The sequence below is a fragment of the Calidris pugnax genome, unplaced genomic scaffold (genome assembly GCF_001431845.1).
Source record: "Calidris pugnax isolate Ruff unplaced genomic scaffold, ASM143184v1 scaffold113, whole genome shotgun sequence".
In the NCBI taxonomy this organism is placed as follows: Eukaryota; Metazoa; Chordata; class Aves; order Charadriiformes; family Scolopacidae; genus Calidris; species Calidris pugnax.
In genome coordinates this window covers 364,212-386,379 of record NW_015090879.1, presented here as the reverse complement: position 1 = coordinate 386,379, position 22,168 = coordinate 364,212, and the positions used below count along the sequence as shown (strand labels likewise).

The following is a 22,168-nucleotide window of genomic DNA, read 5'->3' as shown; positions in this document are numbered from 1 at the left end:
AACTTGGCCACCTCCCCCCAGGGAGACGGGCACACTCGGGCACATTCGGCTTCACGTTTTATTTGGGTTTACAACAGACAGATGGTTCCCGAGTCAGTGTTCAAGGCCCGTGCCCCCCAAGGGCTCAGGACAGACCCACCGGTGCTGCCCGGGCTCCTGGCCCAAGAGCAGCCCCAGCAGCAGCCCCAGCCCCCTGGGGGGGCGCTGAGCGTGGAGCAGGGGGTGTCCAGGCAGAGCAGGGGGTGCCAGGCAGTTGCCCCCAGCTCTGTTAGCAGCAACACAGGTTCGAGCAAGCAGCCTTCCCTTTCTGCCCTCACTGCTGTCCCAGTTGGGGCCAGCGGGCAAGGCATCCAGTCTGTGGCACAGCTGGGAGCGAGCCCACGGCCCCAGCGTAGGGCCTGAGGCCACGGGCACAAGTCACACAGGTCCCAGGTGCCAGTCCCCAGAGCTGGCCCACGGCTGAGGCACGGACGCTGGCTGAGCAGGCCCCGGGGTGAGGGGGATGTCAGAGGCAGCTCCCCAGGTTGAGAAGCTGCAAATTCAGTCCCAAAGCCCCCAGGTCCCACGGAGCTGAGCCCCCGGCTCGGGGCACTGGGGAGGAGATGGCAGGGACCAGGGAGGAGAGCCTGGCTGGAGCGATGGAGGGGACCAGGCAGGAGGCACGAGCAGCAGCTCTGGCACTTGTTAGCTGATGCTCCCTCCCTTCAGGCTTTTACAGGAGACTCTCCCCAGCTTGGTCAGGAAGTTTTTCTGCTTCCACTGGGCCACGCAGTCCTCAGAGATGCGGAAGTCGGCCTGGGGAGCAAAGCAGGGGAAGCAGGGTCAGGCCTGCGCTGCCGGTGGTGCCTCGCTCAGCTGGAGGGGAGGTCTGTCTCCTCCACGGCTTTGCTGACAGTAGCAAATGGGGACACTATGCAGCAAATAGCTAATTTGGGGTCACACAAGTGGGGAGAGTGGCCCTAAGCACTGCCCCACTCAATGCCTGGAGCCCCATCTACTCTGAGCTGTGGCCCAGGCCCCCTGGCACAGCCCCTCACCTGCAGCTTCTCGAAGACCTTCTTCTTGGGCTTGAGCTCGTCGTCGGGCTCCCCGCTCTCGTAGCCCTCCACGTAGACGCGCTCCCCAGCGCAGCTCCCGGCCGGCGGGTCCAGGGGCTCCACCTGCCGCGGCTCCCCCACGCTGCCGAGGGGTGTGGAGGAACAGAGTCACCCCAAGGCAGCACCCACCCTGCCCCCCAGAACCACCAGGCTCTGGGGCAGAAGATGGGGGTCTGGACTGCACCCCCAGAGGGGTACGGCCCCCCGATGTCCCCTCCCTCACCTGGAGGCACACAGCACCATGCCCTGCGACTCCACACCCCTCATCTTCTGGGGCTTGAGGTTGCACAGCAGCACCACCAGCCTGTCCTGCAGCTGCTCCTTGGGGACGAACTGCACCAGGCCACTCACCACGGTGCGGGGCTCGGGCTCCCCCACGTCGATCTTCTCCACGTACAGGCTGTCAGCATCTGGGTGCTGCCAAGCAGAAGCCAAGTGAGGAGCAGGGAAGGGGACAGAGCCCCCCTACACGCCCCGAGTGCCCATGCCACCACCTGGGAAGGTTATTCCCCTCTCCCCGTTGTGCCCGTACCTTTTCCACACTGATCACTTTGCCAACACGGATGTCCAGCCGGGATGGGACCACATTCTCTGGCTCTGAGTTCTTGGTGCCCTTCTCTGCAGGCTCTGCAGTGCAAAGGGAACAGTTGTGCCACTCAGCATAAAGCCAGGGAGTTGGCCAGGCTCTGGGGAGCACACAGTGACCCCCAAACGCTGGCCCTGAGGCTCCCTGAATTCACTGCTTGTCTCTAGACCAGAGAGCATAGTCCCTCCTCTGTCCTCTCCAGGCCAGGCGAACACCCCCGCTGTTGGTCTTTCCTCACCCTTCCTAATGCTCTCCAGGGCTGCTCCCGAGACTGAAGTTTCTGAACTTCTCTCTAACCTCACCCCCTGAAGGGACTCTCTCCCACCCAGCCCCACTTCCCTGAGCTCCCAGCACCTCCTTACTGGCTTTGGTAGGGTCGGGATATGCTGCATTGGTCAACTTCTTCAGTTCTGGGCTGTTGAATTTCTCTCTGATGGGGTCAAGCAGTTTGTTCAGGGCCACTTCCACCGAGTTCTTCAAGTCTCCGGGATGCACGACCTGTATCGTGACAAACAGACGGGTTCCTGCTTGGCTTCCTCCTGAGCAGGGGGAGCAGCTGAATTTGAGTCACTGATCTGAGGCCAAAGAAGTAGGAACTGGATACGATGCAGGGCAGGGAGATGAACTCCAGCGCTTAAGACTCATTCCCCCTCAGAAAACAAAGCCACTTTTCTGGACACTTTTGCTTGCAGCCTCAGTTCGGAACAGTTCACCTGCTGCTCTGTTCCAGGATGTGGCTGATGTGGTCCTGTCCTGCTCCAGGACAGCTGCTGCCCCATGTCCTCTCACCTTAGGGCTCTCCTGGTGAGCAGCACCCTGCCACCCTACAGCCACTGGGCCCTGCTCTGCTCCACACTTCCCCCAGTGCTGATTTCCATCTCCCACTGCTGCTGAGAGCCCTCCAACAGCGCTCTGAGGAGCAGTTCAGTCCCTCCTGACACTCACCTGATCAGCAAAGTCCTTCTCCAGGGCCTCATAGGCCGTGTAGGTTTTGTTTCCTCCCCATTTTTCTTCTCGTAGAATGACAAATTCTGCAACACACAGATTTTAAGGCTCAGATTAACCCAAGCAGAGACTCACCCCCTGCTCAGCCAGATAAACCACCCAGCTTCAGGGGACGCACGCTGATGTCCCCTCCTCTTAACCACAGGAAAACCAGCCCCAGTGCCTGAGCGTGGGGAGCTCCTCACCTGACTTGAGGGGAAAGAGGACGTGCTTGATGAAGGAGAGGACACCGTTGTTCTCCACGTTCCCTGGCTCGCAGAAAGCCTTCTTCAACTTCTTCTTCACGTCCTCCTTGCGGTCCAGAAGGTCAATCTTTGAGTCCTGCAGGAAGAGATTTCTGCAGCCTTTTACCCAACCTCTCGCCCAAAAGAGACAACTCATGCTGGAGTTACTGCAACTTCTTAGACCCCAGCATGAGTGGAGAGAGACGTCACCTTCTCTTGGGGTGCAGCCTCTGCACCCCCAGCCATTAACCCCTGCAGAATCCCTGAACCACAGCCACCACTCAGGGACCAACCTCTTCTGACGAGCTCATTTTGCTGCCTGTCAGACCAGGAACCATCGGGTTCATCAAATGGACGCGCTTGGCATAGCCCAGGGAAGGAAGGTACTGGGAAAAAGCAAGGAGGCAAATCATGGACAATCCTCTTCTGAAGATCAGCTTTAACCCACAATCCCCGTTTGCTCCTGGCTCCAGGTAAATTTGGGATCCAGAATAACAGACCCAGAAAGCTATCGTGAGTTCATGGGGCACAGAAAGCCACAGCCAGGGATACTGGCAGCACACCAGAGCCCTGCAGACCTGCTGCAAAGGGTGCTGTGGTGCCAACCAAAGTCACAGACATGCTTCTCCCAAAGGATTAGTGAGTGTTTGAACCCTTAGCCAGGCGTCAGCATCACAGGAGGCTCAGAAACACCCCCATTCCTCACCTTTTCTGCAAAGGTGAATATCTTCCTCTGATCAACTCCTCCAAACTGTGCGTCGACCTTGAGGTACTCCTCATCCAGCGCCTGCGGAAAGACACACGCAGCCTTGAGACTGAACCCAAGACTCCACGCTCAGCCTTTGGAGGTCCTGCTGATCCCCCAGGATCTGCTCAGCTTCTGCCAGGGAAAGGGAGCTCTCTGGGCTGCCTGCTGTCCTGCAGTTGGCTGGAGTCGCTGTAAAAGTAGCTCTACGTTCAGGTTATGCTTTGTGCTGCTGCCAGGTGGAATATCAGGGTGGAGTATAACTACCTTGGCATTCAGCCTCACAGGTCCCTGCCGTCCCAGCTTTGCCCAGCAGCTCCCCACCAGCCCAGCAGCTCCGCTGACCAGCCTCGCCACCACGCACCTGCAGGCCTGGGTAGAGCAAACCGCTCAGCAAAGGGTGCTCCACCTGCTTCACCACCTCCGCACCCGCCTTCTTGGCGTCGTGCTGCGTCACCACGGAGGAGAGGCGATAGACATCCAGCGTGTACTCCCTGCGGGAAGGGACAGGGCTGTCAGCACCAGGGAGGGGGACACCTTTTAGACCCACTTCATGGAAACACCGGTTCTAGCCACAGCAAGAGGAGCCCAGGCCTGGAGGCACCTTCACTTTGTTCCCTGAATGACAGTGCCTGGGAGCAGGCTCAGGGACAGCAGAGCCCCAGGTCAGGCTCTCCCTTCCCCAGAGGGCCAGACACTCCAGGACTCACTTGCTGAGCTGGTAGTCAGTGCCCCGGACGAACTTGAGCTTTTCCAGGGGCACCCCAATGCTCTCCAGCATGGCTTTGATCACGTTCTCGTAATAGCGGGTGCGCAACTCCAGCAGCTCCCAAGGGGCCTTCATGTTGTCTAGGTAAGCGTGGAGATCAGCAAAGAGTATCGTCACCTGGGACAGAGGGGGACAGAGTCAGTGCCACCCTGCTCAGGGAAAAGACACATTCCCACCCACCGGTGTGGTAACAGTCACACAGGGTTCCCAGCCTGGCCACCTACCTCACACCCTGCCTTCAGGAAGTCTGCAATCTTGGACATGGGCACGAAGTAGGCCACATGTGGCTTGCCCGTGGTGGCAGTCCCCCAGTAGATCTTCAACTCTCGCTCCTTCAGGATAGCCATGAGCTTATCCTCTCCCAGCACCTCCTGTGGAGGGCCAAGACACACATCTGGTAGGGCTAAGCCTCCACAGAAACACGCTACAGGAGGACACGGGTCGGACAACGTTTCTTCTGAATAGCTTAGCGCCGAGCCGTGCCCAGGCTCCGGCCCACCATTCAAGCAGCATGTCCCCGGGGCTCCTGCCGGGTACCGAGGCTGATCCGGACTCCCCTCCGCTACGCCCAGGGCCTGCCTCGGTCCGGAGCCGCCCTCCCCAGGCCCCGATCTCCCCCTCCCGGCCTGCCCAGGCCCCGATCTCCCCGCTTCGGCCCCGATCCCCCCGCCCCAGTACCTGCAGGTTCCGGGTGATGAGATGATACTTCTCCTGGGGACCGGGTGCAGGCTCCATGGCGGCAGCTACAGGGAAGGAGACAGCGTTACCGGAGGCCCCAGCCCCCCCGGGAGCCCGCCGATGCCCTGCCCGGTCCCGGGGCCGCCCCGCTCCTCCCCGGCCCGGTCCCACCGACCTTCCCCGCGTTGCATCAGCCCCTCTCGGCGCTCGCCTGCCGCGCCTGGTCGTCACTTCCGGCGTCGGAGCGCCGAGCTGCCGATAGGGAGGGGGCGGGGCCTCGCTCCGCCAATCGGGAGGCGCCTCGCGGGCGGGAGCGGGGGGGCGCAGTGATAAAATGGCGGCGGGTGAGCGAGGCGCGGCCCGTTCCGCCGCCAGGCCCGGCCCAGGCCCCGGCGGGTCATTGGTCTTAGGATAGCTTCTTGTTTATTGATTTAGGTTATTTGCCCCTTTTTCCCCATCAGGGCTTGCGGGAGCAGCCGGCGCCTGGCCCGGAGGCGGGGCGGGGCGGGCTCCTCCCTCGGGGCGGCCCCGCGCAGCGCTGTTGGGCGCCGGTTGGGAGGTCCCGGGCCGTGCCCGCGGGATGGGGGTTGGAAGGGGGTTGCTGAGGTAGGGATAGGCCCAGAGCAGGTACGAGTAAACCTCTGACAGAGTGGGCGAAGTCAAGGAGCTGCAAAGGTGAAAGGCCGGTGTTTGCCTTTGTGCTGTGAGAGGAGAGCACAGTCCCTACGCTTATAAATACTGAAAGGGTGGGCATCAGGAGGATGGGGACAGGACAAGAGGAAATGGGCACAAACTTGAATATAAGAAGTTCCATCTAAATATGAGGAGGAACTTCTTCACTTTGAGGGTGGCAGAGCCCTGGCAGAGGCTGCCCAGGGAGGTGGTGGAGTCTCCTTCTCTGGAGACATTCAAACCCACCTGGGCACGTTCCTGTGGGACCTGCTCAGGGTGGCCCTGCTCTGGCAGGGGGTTGGAGGAGGTGATCTCCAGAGGTCCCTTCCAACCCCATGTGATTCTGTGATATGTCCCACGATTTTATCTTGTTATGGGCAAATCATGGGGCTGAGGGAAGTGTTAGTCCATGATTGTTTCCCCCTGATCCCTGTTCTCTCATCAGGGAGCAGATCCCAGGGCAGCCCAGTGCTGTTGGTGGGGTCTGTGTCTGGCTGTGGGGAGTGGTGTGGGCAATATGGCCAGTCCGTGAGCCTGGGCAGAACTGTGTTTCTCAGTAGTTTTGTCTTTTGATCTCATTATTTACTGAAGCTGTGCTAGAAACCCACATAAAGTGTCCACCTGCAGTACTTTGTCCAGCTCTGGGGCCCCCAGCATCCGAAGGACATGGACCTGTTGGAGTGGGGCCAGAGGAGGCCACAGAGATGCTGGGAGGGCTGGAGCCCCTCTGCTGGGAGGGGGGGCTGAGAGAGTTGGGGGGGTTCAGCCTGGAGAAGAGAAGGCTCCGGGGAGACCTTAGAGCCCCTTCCAGTCCCTAAAGAGGACTTCTAAGAAAGAAGGGGGCAAACTTTTTAGTAGGGCTGTAACAATAGGACAAGGGCTAATGGTTTTAAACTAAAAGAGGGAAGATTTAGGCTAGATATAAGGAAGAAATTGTTTACACTGAGGGTGGTGAGACCCTGGCCCAGGTTGCCCAGAGAGGTGGTGGATGCCCCATCCCTGGAACCATTCCAGGCCAGGTTGAACGGGGCTTTGAGCAGCCTGGTCTAGCTGAAGATGTCCATTGCAGGAGGCTGGACTAGATGGCCTCTAAAGGTCCCTTCCCACCCAAACACTCCATGATTCGAAAGCACGTGTAAATTTCCAAGGAGCTTTCCTTTGGCTGCCCGTGGAGAATGACCCATCCAGGGCTGGGGTTTTGCAGTTGAGCTGGCTCCAAGGTGGGCTGACCATAGGAGCACTAGTGCTGGAACGACAGACAGGGTGAGAGGGTGGCAGCAGGCAGCTTTTTCTTACATCAATTTAAGAGCCATTTAAACTGTTAATGAGTGTTACCCTGGTGTAAATCCTGGATCAGCCTGTCTGTGAGGGATGGGAGGGGTCTTTGTCTGGTTGCATAGTTACCGGGTTCTGCTTCCAGAATCAGTTGCTGTAGGGCTGAAAGCCAGACTGGGAGTAGGTTGGAGACAGGTGAACTGGGAAGGTCACAGCAGTGAAGAAGCCACTTCCTTGTCTGCAAGCGGAGCATGCAAACATCTCCCAATGTCCTTTTTGTAAGCCAGTTCCAGCAAAAAGGCTTAAAATGTTTGCTTCTCTTTCAGGTCTTTATTGGTTAGGAGCTAGATGGTCAGACTGCTCCACTCTGTAGGACTAAACCCATGTTTAGTTTGTTTTATTTGTCTTTTGTTTCCCTTCAGAGCACTTGTGGCTAAATTGCAGAACTCCAGGCAAGTACTATCTAGTGAGGACTGCCTGTGACTCCCTGTGTTCTTGTGTAGGTTTTGTGTGTACGTAGGTGATTCCTGAGGTATTTTCTTTCCTCAGTGTGGTTACAGCATTATTCTGAAAGTGCCGATTTTTATTATTTGGACAGAATGAAAAGAGGAAGCAGCAGAACTGAGTTTTATTCCTGGCATAGGTAACACCCTCCTTTTTGAAAGCAGTGTGTAGTCAAAGGTAGGGAAAGACAAAAGGTACTGCTTTAAATCTACTGCACAAAGAGGGCAGGAAATACCTTTCTTTAGTTAGGATTCTCCTGCTGTGTGAGAGTCAAATGCGGGGCTTTCAGGTCAAAAGATTCATGGTAGTTTGAGTCCTTACTAAGAGGAAAACAGGTTTTGTTTATGAATACTTTTAAACTATTGAATTTTACGGGAAGGTTCTTTATCTTCTGATCTTTCATTATAAGATGTGTTTTGTGTGAGTGTGTTAGTGACTAATACCTGCTGAATGTCCTCTTAGCTCCCTGACAGAGTTACTCTTCCGTTGCTCAGTTTTTCCTAACCCAAAAAAAGACTTTTTATTTGTTTAGTGGCTTTGAAGGACGGAGCTGGGGGTTGGGAGATGGTGGTGGGGGGGGGATGTCTGTGAGGCTTTATTTAATACCTAAAGTGTGCTCGGTACTTTAAGGTCGTAAAGAATAATTTGTGAGTACTGGTATCTGGTGTTAGAGTGACTGATTTACAGCAGCTTTGGAGGAGATGGTACAGACTGCAGTGATGGTTTGGGCTTGTATTAGTCCTTCTTGATAAAGCCAAACAACCTGAGAACACTCAGGGAATGAGAGTCTGGTTGTTGTTATATGTTGTTAAGACCTAAAATGGTCAGGAGTAGAGGTAATGGAGACCAGGGAGTTAAAACTGTGCCTGCTGTGCCTCAGCTAGTGTTTTTGCCTTCCCTGTTACATTACTGCATCTTTGGAAAACCAGCTGAGTTTCTTTTATTTAAGATGTTGTCTTTTGCTGGCAGATTGGAGCTGACTCTTGCTGATTTCTGAAAGGGCTGATCGAAGGGCACCGGGGTCAGATGAACTTCAAAACAGGCTTCTAGAGCAGAAGGCACGGGGTCACTGAGATACAGGAACCGGCAGCAACATGGACGACCATTCCCTTCATGCCTTTGGGCTTCCTCCTTGCCCTGAATTTAAACCTACTGTTCATAATGGAGTTCTCAGGGGCAAAAGGCTCTTGGATTCCTCAGAGCAGGTTCAGGCCCTGCCCTCAGCTAAGAAGCCTTGTGTCTTGAATCATCACTGTAGCACTCCAGATCCATCAAAGAAACTGCTGCTCTGCTCCCCAGATTCTGCCTGCTTTCAAGGATCCTCTCATTTTCTGGCTGATACTGGCCATGACGACCTTGTTGCCAGTTCTTCTGCCTCAAAATATGATGATGTAGCCATTTCTCTAGATACAACCAGATGTTTTGATGATAGCGAGCCAGATGACTCCTTGTTGGAACTGTCAGACAATGAAATAGGGAATTCTCCTTTCAATTACACCGAGGAAGAGATCCAGGAAATCTTGGCAGATGATCGTGTGGAATCTGAGTGGTACCTAATGAGAAAAAGCACTCTGAGCCAAAATGTAAATGGAGAGAGTGAAAAGGACGAGAGCAGCAGCTGCACCGGGGCATCAGTCATCAGCGAAGATGTGAGCGTGGCCTCAGAGATCACAGAGACACCAAACAAACCTCCATCCAGAGAGTGTTCTTCATCTGGTTCAGAACCTCCCAGCCTTTCCAATGAGAGTGTTAGTTTGGACGGGCACCCTCTGCAGTCAGCCCAAGTACCCCGCGTGTTGTTTGACCTTGACATTGAGGAGCTTCTGAGCCTTAGCCCAATTGATGCTGATGATGTGGATCAGCCTCTGGAAGACAATTCTTTGGAGGAAGCCAAAAGAGAAGCTTCAGAAGAAAACCAAAGTGATTGCCTAGAGTTTGATAAAACGGCAAGTAGCTGCGTTCTTGAAGAATTCTTGGAAGAGCTGATGTCTAATGGATGGCAAAGCCTGGGTGTGGGCTGCCTGGGAGAGACGCCCGTTGTGAGCAGACATGTGCCTGACTCCTGTGATGATCAGCTGGAAAGGTCCATGCTCTCTTCTGACCCTGCCTGTGACCAGAGTCCAGCTGAGGAGAGATCAGCGCCCGGGTTACCAAGGTGTCCCACGCCATCTTCTGGGTCTGGAAACCGAGAACTTTCCAAAGCAACGAAGAGATATTTTTCAAGGAAATTAAACTTTCTAGAGGATCATGGGGAGCAGGAATCTTCAGCAGCTGAACAGCCATCAAACAGTATCAAAGTAAACATACATTTTAATTCTTGTAACTAAAACGTTTTAAATTCTACTCCTTTTGATTGGTACTTGCAGTAATGTCCATACGCACACAAGTGTGCATTTTTACACAGTAAGGGGAGGTTTTTCAAGTGGAGCAAAGTGTGAATTTTTATGTAACTGAATAAGTAAGACTTCCATGGAATGTTTTTTCTATTAGGTGTTAATCCCCTTTCTCCTTATCTTTCTAGTTAAGTGATACAGCTGTAGGCCAGATTGGGCAGGAAGAAACAACCAGTGGGAAGAATCCTGTGTCACAGGAGGAGGAGGAAAGGTAGTTTCTTATGAACTTCTAAATCCCTTTGCACTGTGAAAAATGTCCCAGGAGTTTCCCAAACCAGTTCGTTTGGTTGTGTGCTGCTGGTTTTATCTTTTTTTTTTTCTTATGGTGCACTGAAATAGTGGGAAAAATATTTAATATTTTACCCTGTAAGATACTGTAAGAGCGGGAACAATATAGGGCTGGTCCATATAGGAAAGAAAGTTGCCAAGGGAGTCCCGGGCAGTGGTCTGTGGGGCAGAAGAGGAAATGTTTTGTCTGGCCTGGCTCGGTGGCCACTCTCCGGGAGTGGTTTCCGGCAGATGGCAGCAGCAGAGCAGCGCCGGGCGCTGCAGGGACGGTTGTCTTCTCCTCTCTGGTGCCTCTGGGCCCGGAGTTGGCAGTTCAGTGGTTCTTTGCTGTGCCTGCTGCAGACTTGCTGTACTCAGATGTTCTGCGCGTTGCTGTTCTCAGCATGGCCTTGAGTAACACGAAAAATCTGCGGCTTTTGGGGGCTCACTGCAGGTTCCTGGCTTGTTAATCAGGACAGTGACTTGCAGGTTTGTTCAGCTGACAGTCACTCCTGCTTTGCTCTCAGTAGGTTTCCTTTGCAGCTTTGCTCGAATAAATACATTTATTTTTGCATTCACATAGAAGTGCTGCAAGAAGTTGATGTCTCTTATAGTTCCGCAGGACACTTTCCCCCCTCTGTCATCTGTAACCTAATTTGACAAATTGTCTGAAAAACAATTAATGCTGTCTTTTATTTTAAAGCCTGAAACAACGGACTTGCACTTCAGAAGCAGAGCTTGAGGAAAAGAAACATTTATATCCTGAGTGTGTGTCTCCATATGAAGAAAACTGTAGCTCCTACACCAGGCAACTCCCAGATGGGACGGGGTAAGGCTGTGCTGGTGGGAAGGGCAGGATGGAGGATGGAGAATCCTTTGGGAGGCCTGGTCTGCTCAACCTGTATTCTTTGATGTTTTGAATGTACTTGTTTTTCAGAGGGAAATAAAAAGTGCCTGCTACACTTGCTAGTAATACCATGCAGAGAATTCCTGTACAGCAGCCGGTCTTATCCCAGGGCTGGTTCAGATGAGTTTCATGGTTTGGGAGACCTGGGATACAGGTTTTGCTGCGGTAAATCAGGGAGGCTCCCAAAACAGGCCCACGTTACCTGGGAAGAGAAGAGCTGAGCTCTGACTGGTTGTGTTGGGAGATCACCAGTTCTCTGTAACTGGTTCATAACTATGAGCCCAGACTCAGGGAATCCTCAGCTTAAGTGCTGGGATGAGGGTTCCCTATTGACACCTTCTCCACGTTGCCTCTCTCAGCGGTGTCATCCGAGGTCTATCGGCTGCGGAGGTTTAAAGCAAGATGTCTGTAGTGAGCACGTATGGATTTCAGCTGCAGAGCAGAATCTGATGGGTAGAACTGGGGTGTTCAGAAGGGCAAAGAGTGTTCTAGTAGCTTCCAGAGATGGCCCTCCCACTCTGGTTATTCTGGGTGTTCATGGGTGCAATAATTGTCATTTCTTGAGAGTTACAAGAAACTGACAGTTTTGTGGCTCCTTGCATGAAGCCTGCACTTATCTGGGCAGCACGAGCAGCTGCATAGCCACGGGGCTGCTTTCCAGCCTATGAATACAGCATAAGTAATGCAGAGGGGGGAGCAAGGAAAGCTAAAATGGCCTGTTTTCTCTTCGTTTCAAATTAAAAATGCAAGACGTATGTTCTAAGTCACAGAAAATCAGGCAGGAGCTCCAAATGAACAAAGCTGGTGAGCGCAAGAGAGATCTATTTTGCTGGGGAAGAACATTGTCTGTGATGCACACAATTTGATTTTCTTATTAGTGCAAACCTCTTTTATTCCAAATAGCTGGAGGCTTGGAATTCAGCCCGACAGACAGCGTGGGCTTTCCCAGTTGTTGCAGAAAAACCTCCTCGGTGGGCTGGCTTTGGCCCTGTGTGGTGTTTCTGTACACCTGGATCTGCAGCAGTGTCTTGTGTATCATTTGCATAGGAGATGCAATAATGCAGAATGATCCCAAGAAATTCCTAAAAGACAAATTAGCAGGTTTCAGAGCCAGCATGGGGATTCCCTTTGGGAAGCAGTAACTTACATATTGCTGCTACAAATCTTTGGCTCTTGTTTTTGTATTGCAAATTGTATCTTGGTTTGTATTGCAAATCCTCTGGCATTTGTCTTATGGTGGTGTTTGACTCTCTCCTACGTAATGTCTCTGCTATTCCTTGGATCCTCTCTCTCGCTCATGTGTTGTCTGGGTGAATTATGGGCTGGCTGCAGCAGAGGCTTTATCTTTTCACTTACCTGCACTGTATCTTGCACTTACTTACAGATTCTCTATAAATATAACTTTCTTATATCCATGGTGGGTGATTGTGTGCTAAAAGTTGCACGTGTGGAGTCTTCATCATTGACTGGTTGAAGAAATCCTTGTGTATTCTGAGTAAGTCTTTCAAATCCAGCCATCTCAAGCGAGTTGGGAGATAACCCGTGGTTTTGGTTGCTCTTTCTCTCATTCTAGTATCTAGAGGGTATTCAATCTAAATAGATAAATTTATTTGCGGCTTCCCATAGGAATCTAAATGCTGCTGAAGCTGTGTTGTAGCAGATGTAAAAATGAGATGTGATTTGAACATCTGCTTGGAAATGGGTGGCTGAAACTGATAATTGACCACAAAAGATTTCTGCCAGCTGACCATTTGTTAGCATTCACACTTCATTATTGCCCTTTATCCAACAGTAAATAGAATCATATCCTTCTTGATGAGATCCTCCTCGGCAATTCCTGCTTTTATAACTGCCTCTTGGCACTGGGTGTTGTCTCTGCTGCTTGGCCTTGTCCTCAGCAATGCACGTAGTTCTATGAGGCCTATTTTTAAATGGGCAGGGGAAGGACAAACTGAACAGAAAAAGCATTTCCCTCTAAACAGAGCCTTTTCTTGGTTTCCACCCCAACATCTGTACTTTAGGAGATCTGCTTTCACGGGTCATTAACGTTGCAGTTGTGCACGTGGGATAGTGCCCACACCACCTGCTGCTCAGACAAGTATTCTCGTGTTATTTGGAGGAGAATCACTCTGCCCAGAGTCACGCACCCCGGGATACCCAGGAGGCTGAGCCAGCTCCTCTCTGACCTCCAGCCACTGCTTTCTCTGAGGGCTTCTGTAGCAGGACTCCAGCAGTTCTCCTTCAGCCTTGGTTTGGTTGGTAGAGGTTTCTGATGCTTAGCAATTTTATCAGACTTCATACAACCTGATACATTGTTTTTTTGGAGCCCTGTTGAATCAAAGGGAGAGGCGGTGGAGGAAATACCTTATAAAGAGTCACAGACCATCTGGTCTTGCTGTAATAAAAAAGATTAGTATCTTCAAAAAACAGACACCCCAGGTTTAAGGCGATGGAAAGGGAGAATAGTATAAGGGAATGTATGGAGAAACAAATCTGTGAAATACATAGGCCTATTTTTAAATGGGCAGGGGAAGGACAAACTGAACAGAAAAAGCATTTCCCTCTAAACAGAGCCTTTTCTTGGTTTCCACCCCAACATCTGTACTTTAGGAGATCTGCTTTCACGGGTCATTAACGTTGCAGTTGTGCACGTGGGATAGTGCCCACACCACCTGCTGCTCAGACAAGTATTCTCGTGTTATTTGGAGGAGAATCACTCTGCCCAGAGTCACGCACCCCAGGGCACCTGGGAGGCTGAGCCAGCTCCTCTCTGACCTCCAACCACTGCTTTCTCTGAGGGCTTCTGTAGCAGGACTCCAGCAGTTCTCCTTCAGCCTTGGTTTGGTTGGTAGAGGTTTCTGATGCTTAGCAATTTTATCAGACTTCATACAACCTGATAAATTGTTTTCTTGGAGCCCTGTTGAATCAAAGGGAGAGGAGATGAAGGAAATACCTTATAAAGAGTCACAGACCATCTGGTCTTGCTGTAATAAAAAAGATTAGTATCTTCAAAAAACAGGCACCCCAGGTTTAAGGTGATGGAAAGGGAGAATAGTATAAGGGAATGTATGGAGAAACAAATCTGTGAAATACAAATGAGTGCTGTGTTAGCAGACTGCCTTGAAAGAGTCTGGGCTGTGGATTGGTCCTGAGCTGGCTGAAGAAAAGACTTTAATCTTGGAGCAGTTCTTAACCTGCCCAAACTCATTTTGCTTGAATGGAGAGCGTGCAGGGAAGGTAGGGGACTTGGGTGTGCTGACATAAAGGAGGAATTATGTTTATGCTGAGCCTAGGAGGGAGATTTCATTTCAAAGCAAATGAAATCCACCTACAAACCCTACATTTCAAGAGGGGTGTGAGATGGGGCTTGGCGTAGGGGATATGGGGTAGGAATAAAGCAGATTGTAAGGAGGCTTCTGCCGGGGGAGTGGTGGGAGCAGTTACCTGCTCTCACTCTGCGCTTCTGGTCCAGGGGCTTCTCTAGTGACAAACCATGTGGCTCCAGTTTGTAGGTACTTCTGCTGAGAAAATCAGAGCTCCTGGTTTCTAAATGAGAGTGGAACTTGTCTAGAAATCTCTTTCTAAATCTGTAGTTTGGTCTCAACTGTTGTGAAAGGAGGGGGCATGGATCAGGCCTGAGGAGAAGCAAATCAAAATGTTTTAAGTTCTGTTCCATGGCAGTTCAGTTTGTCTGGGGTGTCATTGTCCCCTTCCCTCACGTAATGGCCATAAGGATTCTTACTCTGAGTCTTGGGTTAGATGAGGCTCATGAGGCACAATGATAATATTGCTCTCCAAATATTTGATGGGGTTAATCTGCTCCTGGACCTGCAGAGAAGCTCAGACCTCTTACTGGTGTGAAATACTCGTGACTCCTGGTGATATTTTGCACAATTTCTTGTCTCCCCTCAGGTGCAGGGGTGAAGGGTGCACACACCCCTGATGGTAGGAAATCACCCCCTTGTTTCTGTGACTCATTTTGACTGAATCAGAATGGCCAAGGAGGGGGACTTTATAGAGGAAGGCTGAGAATTTGTGAAAAGTTGTGATTTCTTCTAGTCACACCCACATCTCCCATCAGCTTACTGGGGACAATATGGACTGTTGTGTGGTGGTCAGAGTTTCCCTTTTGTTGGCTGTCTTGAAGTGCCTCCCTTCTTCCTAAACAGCAGCCTGAAAACATGGATTTTTCAGAACACTTCTGAAATCTCTTTTAGGAGTATCTTTTTTTTTGACAAGAATTTATTCTTTTGGGTAAATAAAAGCTGATACTGCAGTTTATGAAGGAGACCTGGATTTGCTCAAGGGACGCGATGTTCCCTGGAAAGGAAGTGTTACGCAGAGCCATGATTCACATTAATCACGTGGCTGCGGTGGCAGGATGGAAAAAACTTTGAGTTTGGACTGGGCAAGGACAAGGACACACTGTTCTGTGCTAAGAGCATCTTGAAACAGTGAACTTCGCGGGAGGGCAATATTCCAGGGAAGTTGCCTTTCTCTGAGCTGTACTACCTGCTCTGAGCGAGCAGGAGGGCGAATGCTATGGCAAGGTTGAAGTTACTTGTTTTGTATCTTATGACAAATTCAAGGATTTTTTTGTGTTCTTCTGAACCATCTCTTGCCAAGGATTCACTGTGCGAGGCCTTCAGATCTGTGCTCTTGAATAGAGGGGCTTGTTCTGTGTCCACAGATAGCCCTGGCTGTGAGATCAGTAGTGCTCAAGTGTAGTGGAGCCCTCAGCCTTCTCTGCTGGGCCAGGGAGAAAGAGCTTTGCAAAGGGGGTAATAGAGCACAAGGCAGTGTTCCTGAAAGGACAGTCTTTAAAGTTTCATATTGTTACTTACCAAGGTGCAGCCTTAGAATGTGGTTTCCCTTTTAAAGCCTCATAACAAGAAAATTAGTTACCAGCTGCAAGCCCCAAGGAATGGAGAAGGCATTTTCAGAGAAGATGCTGTTTAAGTCTCTCATGCGTGTGCTTCTCTAGGGTTTGTTTTAACTATTTTACTTACTTTTGCAGAAATTACTCAAGGTCCAACAAGAAATCTGCCCAAAAGTACAGCCTCATGCAGTGGGTGAGCAAGAACTTGGCCAAACACCACCATTTCCAGAGCATCCCTGACCACTTACAGCGTCGCCCCGTGATAGCCTGGTCTAATGTCTGATTTTGCTGCCGAGGGACTGTGCTGGTTCTTGCTCTTCATTTAGAGTTGTTCTTAAGTTCTGGTTTTGAGTGGTTTGTATCTTCACGAGTTGTTTTATGATCTGTTTTTAATAAGGCCAATGGAAATTTCTGTGTTTTAGAAACATTTGGAACTGGTTTTGAAGCCTGATTTCAATGTGATCTGTTTCTGTAGAGGTAACTTCTGTGTTTTGCATCATGCTTTGTTATCCTTTGAACTGAAAACAACCTCCTCACAGAGCAGGTAACAGAAGCAGTTGGTGTTCAAGAGGCAAGATTGTGTGTTGGATGTGAGGATGTAACGTTTCAATGATGGAATCTGGAAAATGTGCTTTGAATTGGAAAAACTTTTCTTTAAAGCTTGGACCTAAACTTTGGTATTAAATCTCCTACAGTGGTTGGGGCTCCCTTTGAATAACGTGAAGGCTTCAAATTGTGAAAATGGCTCGTGCCTGCTGTCTCCCTCCGTTTGGCAAAGACCGAGTTGTGTTTGTTCACTGTAAACTCAGGAGCACCAGTTGATTTACCTCGTTTGGGTATGTCTTGTCTTGTCCTGTTCTTCTTTCTGTCCCTGAAAAGTTTGCTGTCTCTTTTGATTGTTTTTGCTTGTGGTTTTGTTTGTAACTGTCCTTGTCAAAACATTTCATGAGATTTGCACTTCTGTTTATAAACATTTTTGCACCTGTTAGATGGAATTTTCTTTTCTGTTGTGTTATTGTGAGGCTTTCTCTCCTCTCCCTTTCTCTTGCCTGCTTTCTGGAGTACCTGGAAGAATGTGACTTGCTGTTTATTTAAGCTACACAGTCCGACAGCAACTACTGCCTCCATCTTCTTCCCTAACAGGGTGTAGAAACTCCAAATTATTTATATATATTATTTGTATAAATTATTTATACATACTCTTTATATAAAATGCTCTTTCCGGGTGCGGCAGGGCCTGCACAGGCCTTATGAACTCTGTAGGCATTTGTAGGTGGAGCAAATGAGGCTTATTCATGGAGGAAATGGTACTATATTTTTATTATAGTAATTAGAATTTTTGGTGACACTGTGATTTTAAAGAAATAAAATTTAGGTACAGTACTAAAGCTTTTCAATGTTTTGGATCATATATTTTTTTATTATTTTGCTCTACCGTAGCGCCTTCCAAATCCAGAGCAGGACAGGAGCAAGTAGCTTTAAAAAAGTGGGCAAGGTTTGTCACTGTCCTAGATGTGCAGTGACTGAGGCGCAGGGAATCGAAGTAATTTGTCCAAAGGATAAGCAGTGGAGCTTGGAACAGAGCCTGGTGCTGCCTGACTGCACTAACTCCTAGATAATAACCGCCTCCGTTAACGAACTAATCCATAGACAGCGGGGAATGTCTCTTTTTTCTGATGGGTTGTACGGGCCTGGGCGGTGCATGCCCAGCGTTAGGGCTTTGTGTCAATAATTGATCTTCTCCAGTTAATAATGTGTTCTTAATGCCAGTGTAGCCTCTCAGGTGACTTGTTCCACTATAAATTTTGCTCACAGAGCACCTTGCTTAGAGAGAGAACGTAACATCCCCTGGTGTGGTGCTGTTGGCTTTTAAACCAGTGACTCCTATATATTAAATTCAAAATACTTCTCTGAAAAATGACCAATTCACTTGTGGTCCTGAGGGCAGTTCTGTGTGCTGTCCACGTTGTTGTTTGTAAAGTCCACCTTCTCCCAGCACATATAACAAACGGAGGAAGATGATTTGCTTCAAATCTCGTTGTTTCAGGCATTTTGAGAAGGCAAGAGGCACAGCGGGAGTCTGACTGCAGAGCCTGTGCCCCCCCTCCCCTTCCAAAAGCGGACGAGCTTGCCTGCTGGAGGGTTTATCTGATATTAAACCACTAACAGAGTGGCTCTTTGAAGGCCCAGAAATAATGCGGGCCCGGCGGCAGCTGTTGCAGTCACACACTGCTGGGATAGCAAAGCTCTGGCTCAACCTGTGATCGATGGTCGCTGCTGCCGAAGGTCACTCGCCCTTGTTCTTGTGGGGGACTTCAACTTCCCAGACATCTGCTGGAAATATAACACAGCAGAGAGGGAACAGTCCCAGAGGTTCCTAGAGTGTGTGGAAGACAACTTCCTAACACAGCTGGTGAGCGAGCCAACCAGGGAAAGCGCCCTACTGGTCCTGCTGCTTGTTAACAGAGAAGATCTTGTAGGCGATGTAAAAGTTCAAGGTCGTCTTGGGCAGAGCGATCACGAGATCATAGAGTTTTCAATTCTTGCAGAAGGAAGACAAGGAGCGAGCAGAACTGCCACCTCGGACTTCCAAAAGGCAGATTTTGGCCTGCTTAGGAACATGGTTGAGAGTGTCCCCTGGGAGACAGTCTTGAAGGGCAAAGGTGCCCAGGAAGGCTGGTCATACTTCAAGGAGAAATTCTCAAAAGTGCAGGAGAAGGCCATCCCCAGGTCCCAAAAAATGAGCAAACGGGGAAGAAGACCGGTCTGGCTAAATAGAGGGCTTTGGCTGGACCTCAGGGAGAAAAAGAAAGTCTACAATCTCTGGAAAAAGGGGTTGGTTAGTCAAGAGCAATAGGATGTTATTTGTGTTAGCCTTCTCTTAAAGCGGGTGTTCTGATGCCAGTTCAGCCATGCTGAGAAAATGAAATTATTCTGAAGAGGCAGCACCTTCCCGTGGCAGCGGGATGATGGTGTCTGTACGTGTGCTGTGTCTCTGACCGCTTTCCCTGGGCCCAGGGACCTCAGGCAAACGCGGGTGCCTCCTCCCCGAACGTGTGTTTTATCCTCTTTGTGAATGTAAATCTCTCATGTGAATGAACCCTGCCATGGAGCAGCTCTGCACTTTGTAAAGGCTTTAGGCTTCTGGGCAGCCTTATTGCTGAAGATTTCATTCTTTGACATTGCGACCGTGATTCATATACGCTGAGCGGTAGAGATACTGCCAGGGGAGGGAGAGATTGTGTATTAAGCCTTTGTTGAAGGACATTCTGTGTGTTTGCTGCTCGAGTGTAGCCAAGGGCTCCATTTCTGATTTTTATAGAATCCAGCAACATCAGATAAGACTGGAAGAGACAGTTTTGTGCAGGCCCTGCGTGAGCTCTGTGATGAAATGCCTTCCAATTAAAAATTTAATAACGTTTGTCAGTGTATTGCACTCTAACAACAGCAGCTAGAAAACAATGAGACTGAAATTAAACTGCTGCATGGCTTTTTCTGCCCTCCTCTCAAAACCGACTCTTCCCTACTTTTGTCCTGAAGGTAATTCTAATTGGGAGGAAGAAATTATGTCTTGAAACAGTAGTGGAAGCTGATAATATTCTCCCTTGGATTTGAGAGGTTGTCTAGTGCTATGCTGGTCGCATCCTCCGCAAAAACAGGTCTGGGTGGCATAAATAGGTTATATTTAGCAGTTGGTGGCACTAAGTGCGGGGGTGTTTTTTGTCCGTTAAAAAGGACAGCGATGTGTTGGGAAGTGTCAAATGGTGTCGTGGGGCTGTGTCATTATTGCCACTCGGTGACTCCGCATCCAGCGTGTTCAGATCGCACGGCGAAAGATGGCTTTTCTGGCTGCCAACTTTGCTGACTCCATCTGGGATCTAAAATTCAAGCTGTGTCTTTCCTGGCTCTGTCGCTAATAATAAAGATTCTTCATTTGGAACTTAGTTAAACAAAATTGATGCTGCTGCATGAGCTGAAAGAGAATCCAGCTCGCTTTCCTCGAGACGTGTGGGCTAAAGTGCTAACAAGTAGGAACATAACCATTTTAAGCTATAAGGTCATCAGATGATTTAATAGACTGCAGATTTGTGGAGGAAACAGAAGATATTTTAGCATAACAAGTGTGTTGATCATACAGCTTTTTAACAAATGCTAGAAAGCTGATTGAATTTGGTCAGCAAGGCTTCTGCTTCCAGTCTAGCCAGTAATAGCTCATTACATGTCGTTAGGAAGCTTTTCTGCAAAGCTGGGGAAATTACATTTGGTACAACATATGGTATAATCTTCAACTCTCTCCTTGGGAAGTGCAGTCTGACTACTCAGTCAATGAATTGCCATATTTTTATCAGCAAAATGGATGTGCAGCTGTGACATACGCTTTTGAGTGATGTAACCTTTAATGTCTTTGGCAAATACTGGCATTAGCAGTCTGTTCCTCTCCATTTACATCTCCTCCAGAAAGTCATTACCAGCTGAGATTATACTAACACTTTTCTGGCGTGTAGGTGTTTCCTCCTCTGATGCTATTGAACTGTCAGGGACTAAAACGCCTCATGTTCTCATTTTCCTCCGAGGAGGCAGAGAAGGAGCTGGTGTTGCTGCTGTTGTGGGGAGGGAGGTGGTGAGAGCGGATGGCGCCGTGTGTTGTCAATTGGAAGGACACGCTGTGCGGGATTGTTTGCTCCACACCACCTCCTGCGGCTCCCTTTTACTAAACTCGTGGGGGAGGAATATATTGGCTAAATTGTACTTGTAGGCATAATATTACAGTGCTTGAAAGGCTGAAGGCGAGCGGTGCTTAACTTTAAACATGCACTGCGTATATTGGCAAAGGGTTCTGTTTTCAGCTTGGTGCTCCGTATCGCGCCGATCGTCTCTGCTCAGTTGAGGTTTGGAAATGAAGGGGATTAATCCTCGGGGGCTGCACGGCGTCAGCAGAGCCGGCTGCTTTGCTTTTGAGATCAATGGGGAATGGGTTCTTGCAGGGCTCTCTGGGATCCCTGTCACACCAGCCCCCTCCCACTTACTGCTTTTTAGTATTCATTGAATCCTCCCTTTTCCCTGCTCCTGCTTCCAACAACCCCTTAGAACCAGCAGTCAGGCAGAAACACATGGGGAAATGTGGGTAGCCTTTATGGTGCGTTCGTCTGTGGCCCAACATGACTTTCCTCAGCACTCTCTTGGTTGTTTTTTCTTGATCTCTTCCCTTTATTGACAGTAAAACACCTCGGGAGTATCTTTTGGCAGCTGTTGCCAAGAATAATGTATCTCTTCTAAAGGTGGGCTTAGGCTTGAAGTCACACAGCCCCAGAGCATTAATGGGTTCTGGCTCTCATGGGTTACAGTGGAAGCTAATGCTGAAAGAGCAGTTAAAGTTTTGATGTTATGACCCACAGAAAATTAGGATCTTAAGTAACTTTATTCTCTTATAATGGGAAACGCCTTTTCCTAAAGTGTGGGCTTATTACATCACTGCAATTCCCAGTTGCTGAAAACATTTCCTTTAAGAGAATCACTTGAATCGGGTACCCTGTAGTCCCTCTCTGATGGGTTGAGTTGCTGCCAGCCTACATTTGTTTCCTCTCACTAATAGCATTATTACTTTACTTTTAAAGCCTGCTGTTATTGAACATAATGATAACCCTTTTACCTCCTGCCACATTATGGTGTGAATACTTAACTCTGTGCAATCACTGATGCTTTACATTTTAATTCTTTTCTACCAAACAAAGAGTGAGCACGTCTCTGTTAGGAAAGAAAGAGTTTAAACCTGTCATTGGGAACAAGAGTTACTGTAAAAAAGGGGGATGTGGCCTGAATTCCCAGGGACGACTGTCTTTAAAAACAGACACACAACTCCTCCTCCCCCCTGCCCCCTCCAAACCTGACAAATTACTGGGCTGAATTTCCTCCCGAGCAGCCTTCTGAGGGCTGCTTGCTTGGCTGTCTGCTCCAGGATTAGGAGAGAGCATCTCCCTTATCGTTTTGCACATGCTGTACCATCTGTCCTAAATCTCCCTTTATAGGGGTACGGATTCCAAATGCCATTTCTTTCTTAGGAGATAACAGGCATGTCTGAAGAATCTCTCTAGGTATGGCCGTGGTGCTATTTATGTCACAATGTGCTTTTTTTCCCCCCTCGCCCCGCAACCAGAGCGAACTCTGAA

General features: G+C 49.7%; 2 protein-coding genes across 3 annotated transcripts; one reads left to right on the top strand and one right to left on the bottom strand.

Moving 5' to 3' along the window:
• Positions 1 to 44: 44 nt before the first annotated feature.
• On the bottom strand, positions 45 to 5,392 carry YARS (tyrosyl-tRNA synthetase). The gene is made up of 14 exons (XM_014946402.1): positions 5,280 to 5,392; positions 5,105 to 5,169; positions 4,651 to 4,797; positions 4,368 to 4,543; positions 4,022 to 4,151; positions 3,619 to 3,699; positions 3,206 to 3,298; positions 2,874 to 3,009; positions 2,629 to 2,714; positions 2,046 to 2,181; positions 1,630 to 1,724; positions 1,321 to 1,514; positions 1,038 to 1,179; positions 45 to 795 (listed from the first exon to the last, which is right to left on the bottom strand). Exons 1-14 carry the CDS (start codon positions 5,293 to 5,295, stop codon positions 685 to 687), a joined length of 1,608 nt encoding a protein of 535 aa, XP_014801888.1. The 5' UTR covers positions 5,296 to 5,392; the 3' UTR covers positions 45 to 684.
• Positions 5,393 to 5,737: 345 nt separating this feature from the next.
• Positions 5,738 to 16,881, top strand: LOC106890516 (S100P-binding protein-like). 2 transcript variants are annotated; one of them, XM_014946405.1, is made up of 6 exons: positions 5,738 to 5,779; positions 7,650 to 7,732; positions 8,525 to 9,852; positions 10,077 to 10,159; positions 10,919 to 11,044; positions 16,140 to 16,881. In XM_014946405.1, the coding sequence occupies exons 3-6, from the start codon at positions 8,650 to 8,652 to the stop codon at positions 16,282 to 16,284; spliced, it is 1,557 nt and encodes a 518-aa protein (XP_014801891.1). In that variant the 5' UTR covers positions 5,738 to 5,779; positions 7,650 to 7,732; positions 8,525 to 8,649; the 3' UTR covers positions 16,285 to 16,881. The 2 variants fall into 2 exon arrangements, with proteins under 2 accessions (XP_014801891.1, XP_014801889.1); XM_014946403.1 differs by lacking the exons at positions 5,738 to 5,779; positions 7,650 to 7,732 and adding an exon at positions 7,239 to 7,329.
• The last annotated feature ends 5,287 nt before the right edge of the window (positions 16,882 to 22,168 follow it).

Excerpts from the sequence above, each read along its gene's own strand:
- LOC106890516 (XM_014946405.1), top strand. The coding sequence starts at position 8,650 with ATGGACGACCATTCCCTTCATGCCTTTGGGCTTCCTCCTTGCCCTGAA. Across the intron at positions 9,853-10,076 it reads AGCCATCAAACAGTATCAAA|TTAAGTGATACAGCTGTAGG; the intron begins GTAAACATACAT and ends TTATCTTTCTAG. Across the intron at positions 10,160-10,918 it reads TCACAGGAGGAGGAGGAAAG|CCTGAAACAACGGACTTGCA; the intron begins GTAGTTTCTTAT and ends TTTATTTTAAAG.
- YARS (XM_014946402.1), bottom strand. Across the intron at positions 3,700-4,021 it reads TGCTCTACCCAGGCCTGCAG|GCGCTGGATGAGGAGTACCT; the intron begins GTGCGTGGTGGC and ends GTCTTTCCGCAG. Across the intron at positions 3,010-3,205 it reads AAATGAGCTCGTCAGAAGAG|GACTCAAAGATTGACCTTCT; the intron begins GTTGGTCCCTGA and ends CTCTTCCTGCAG.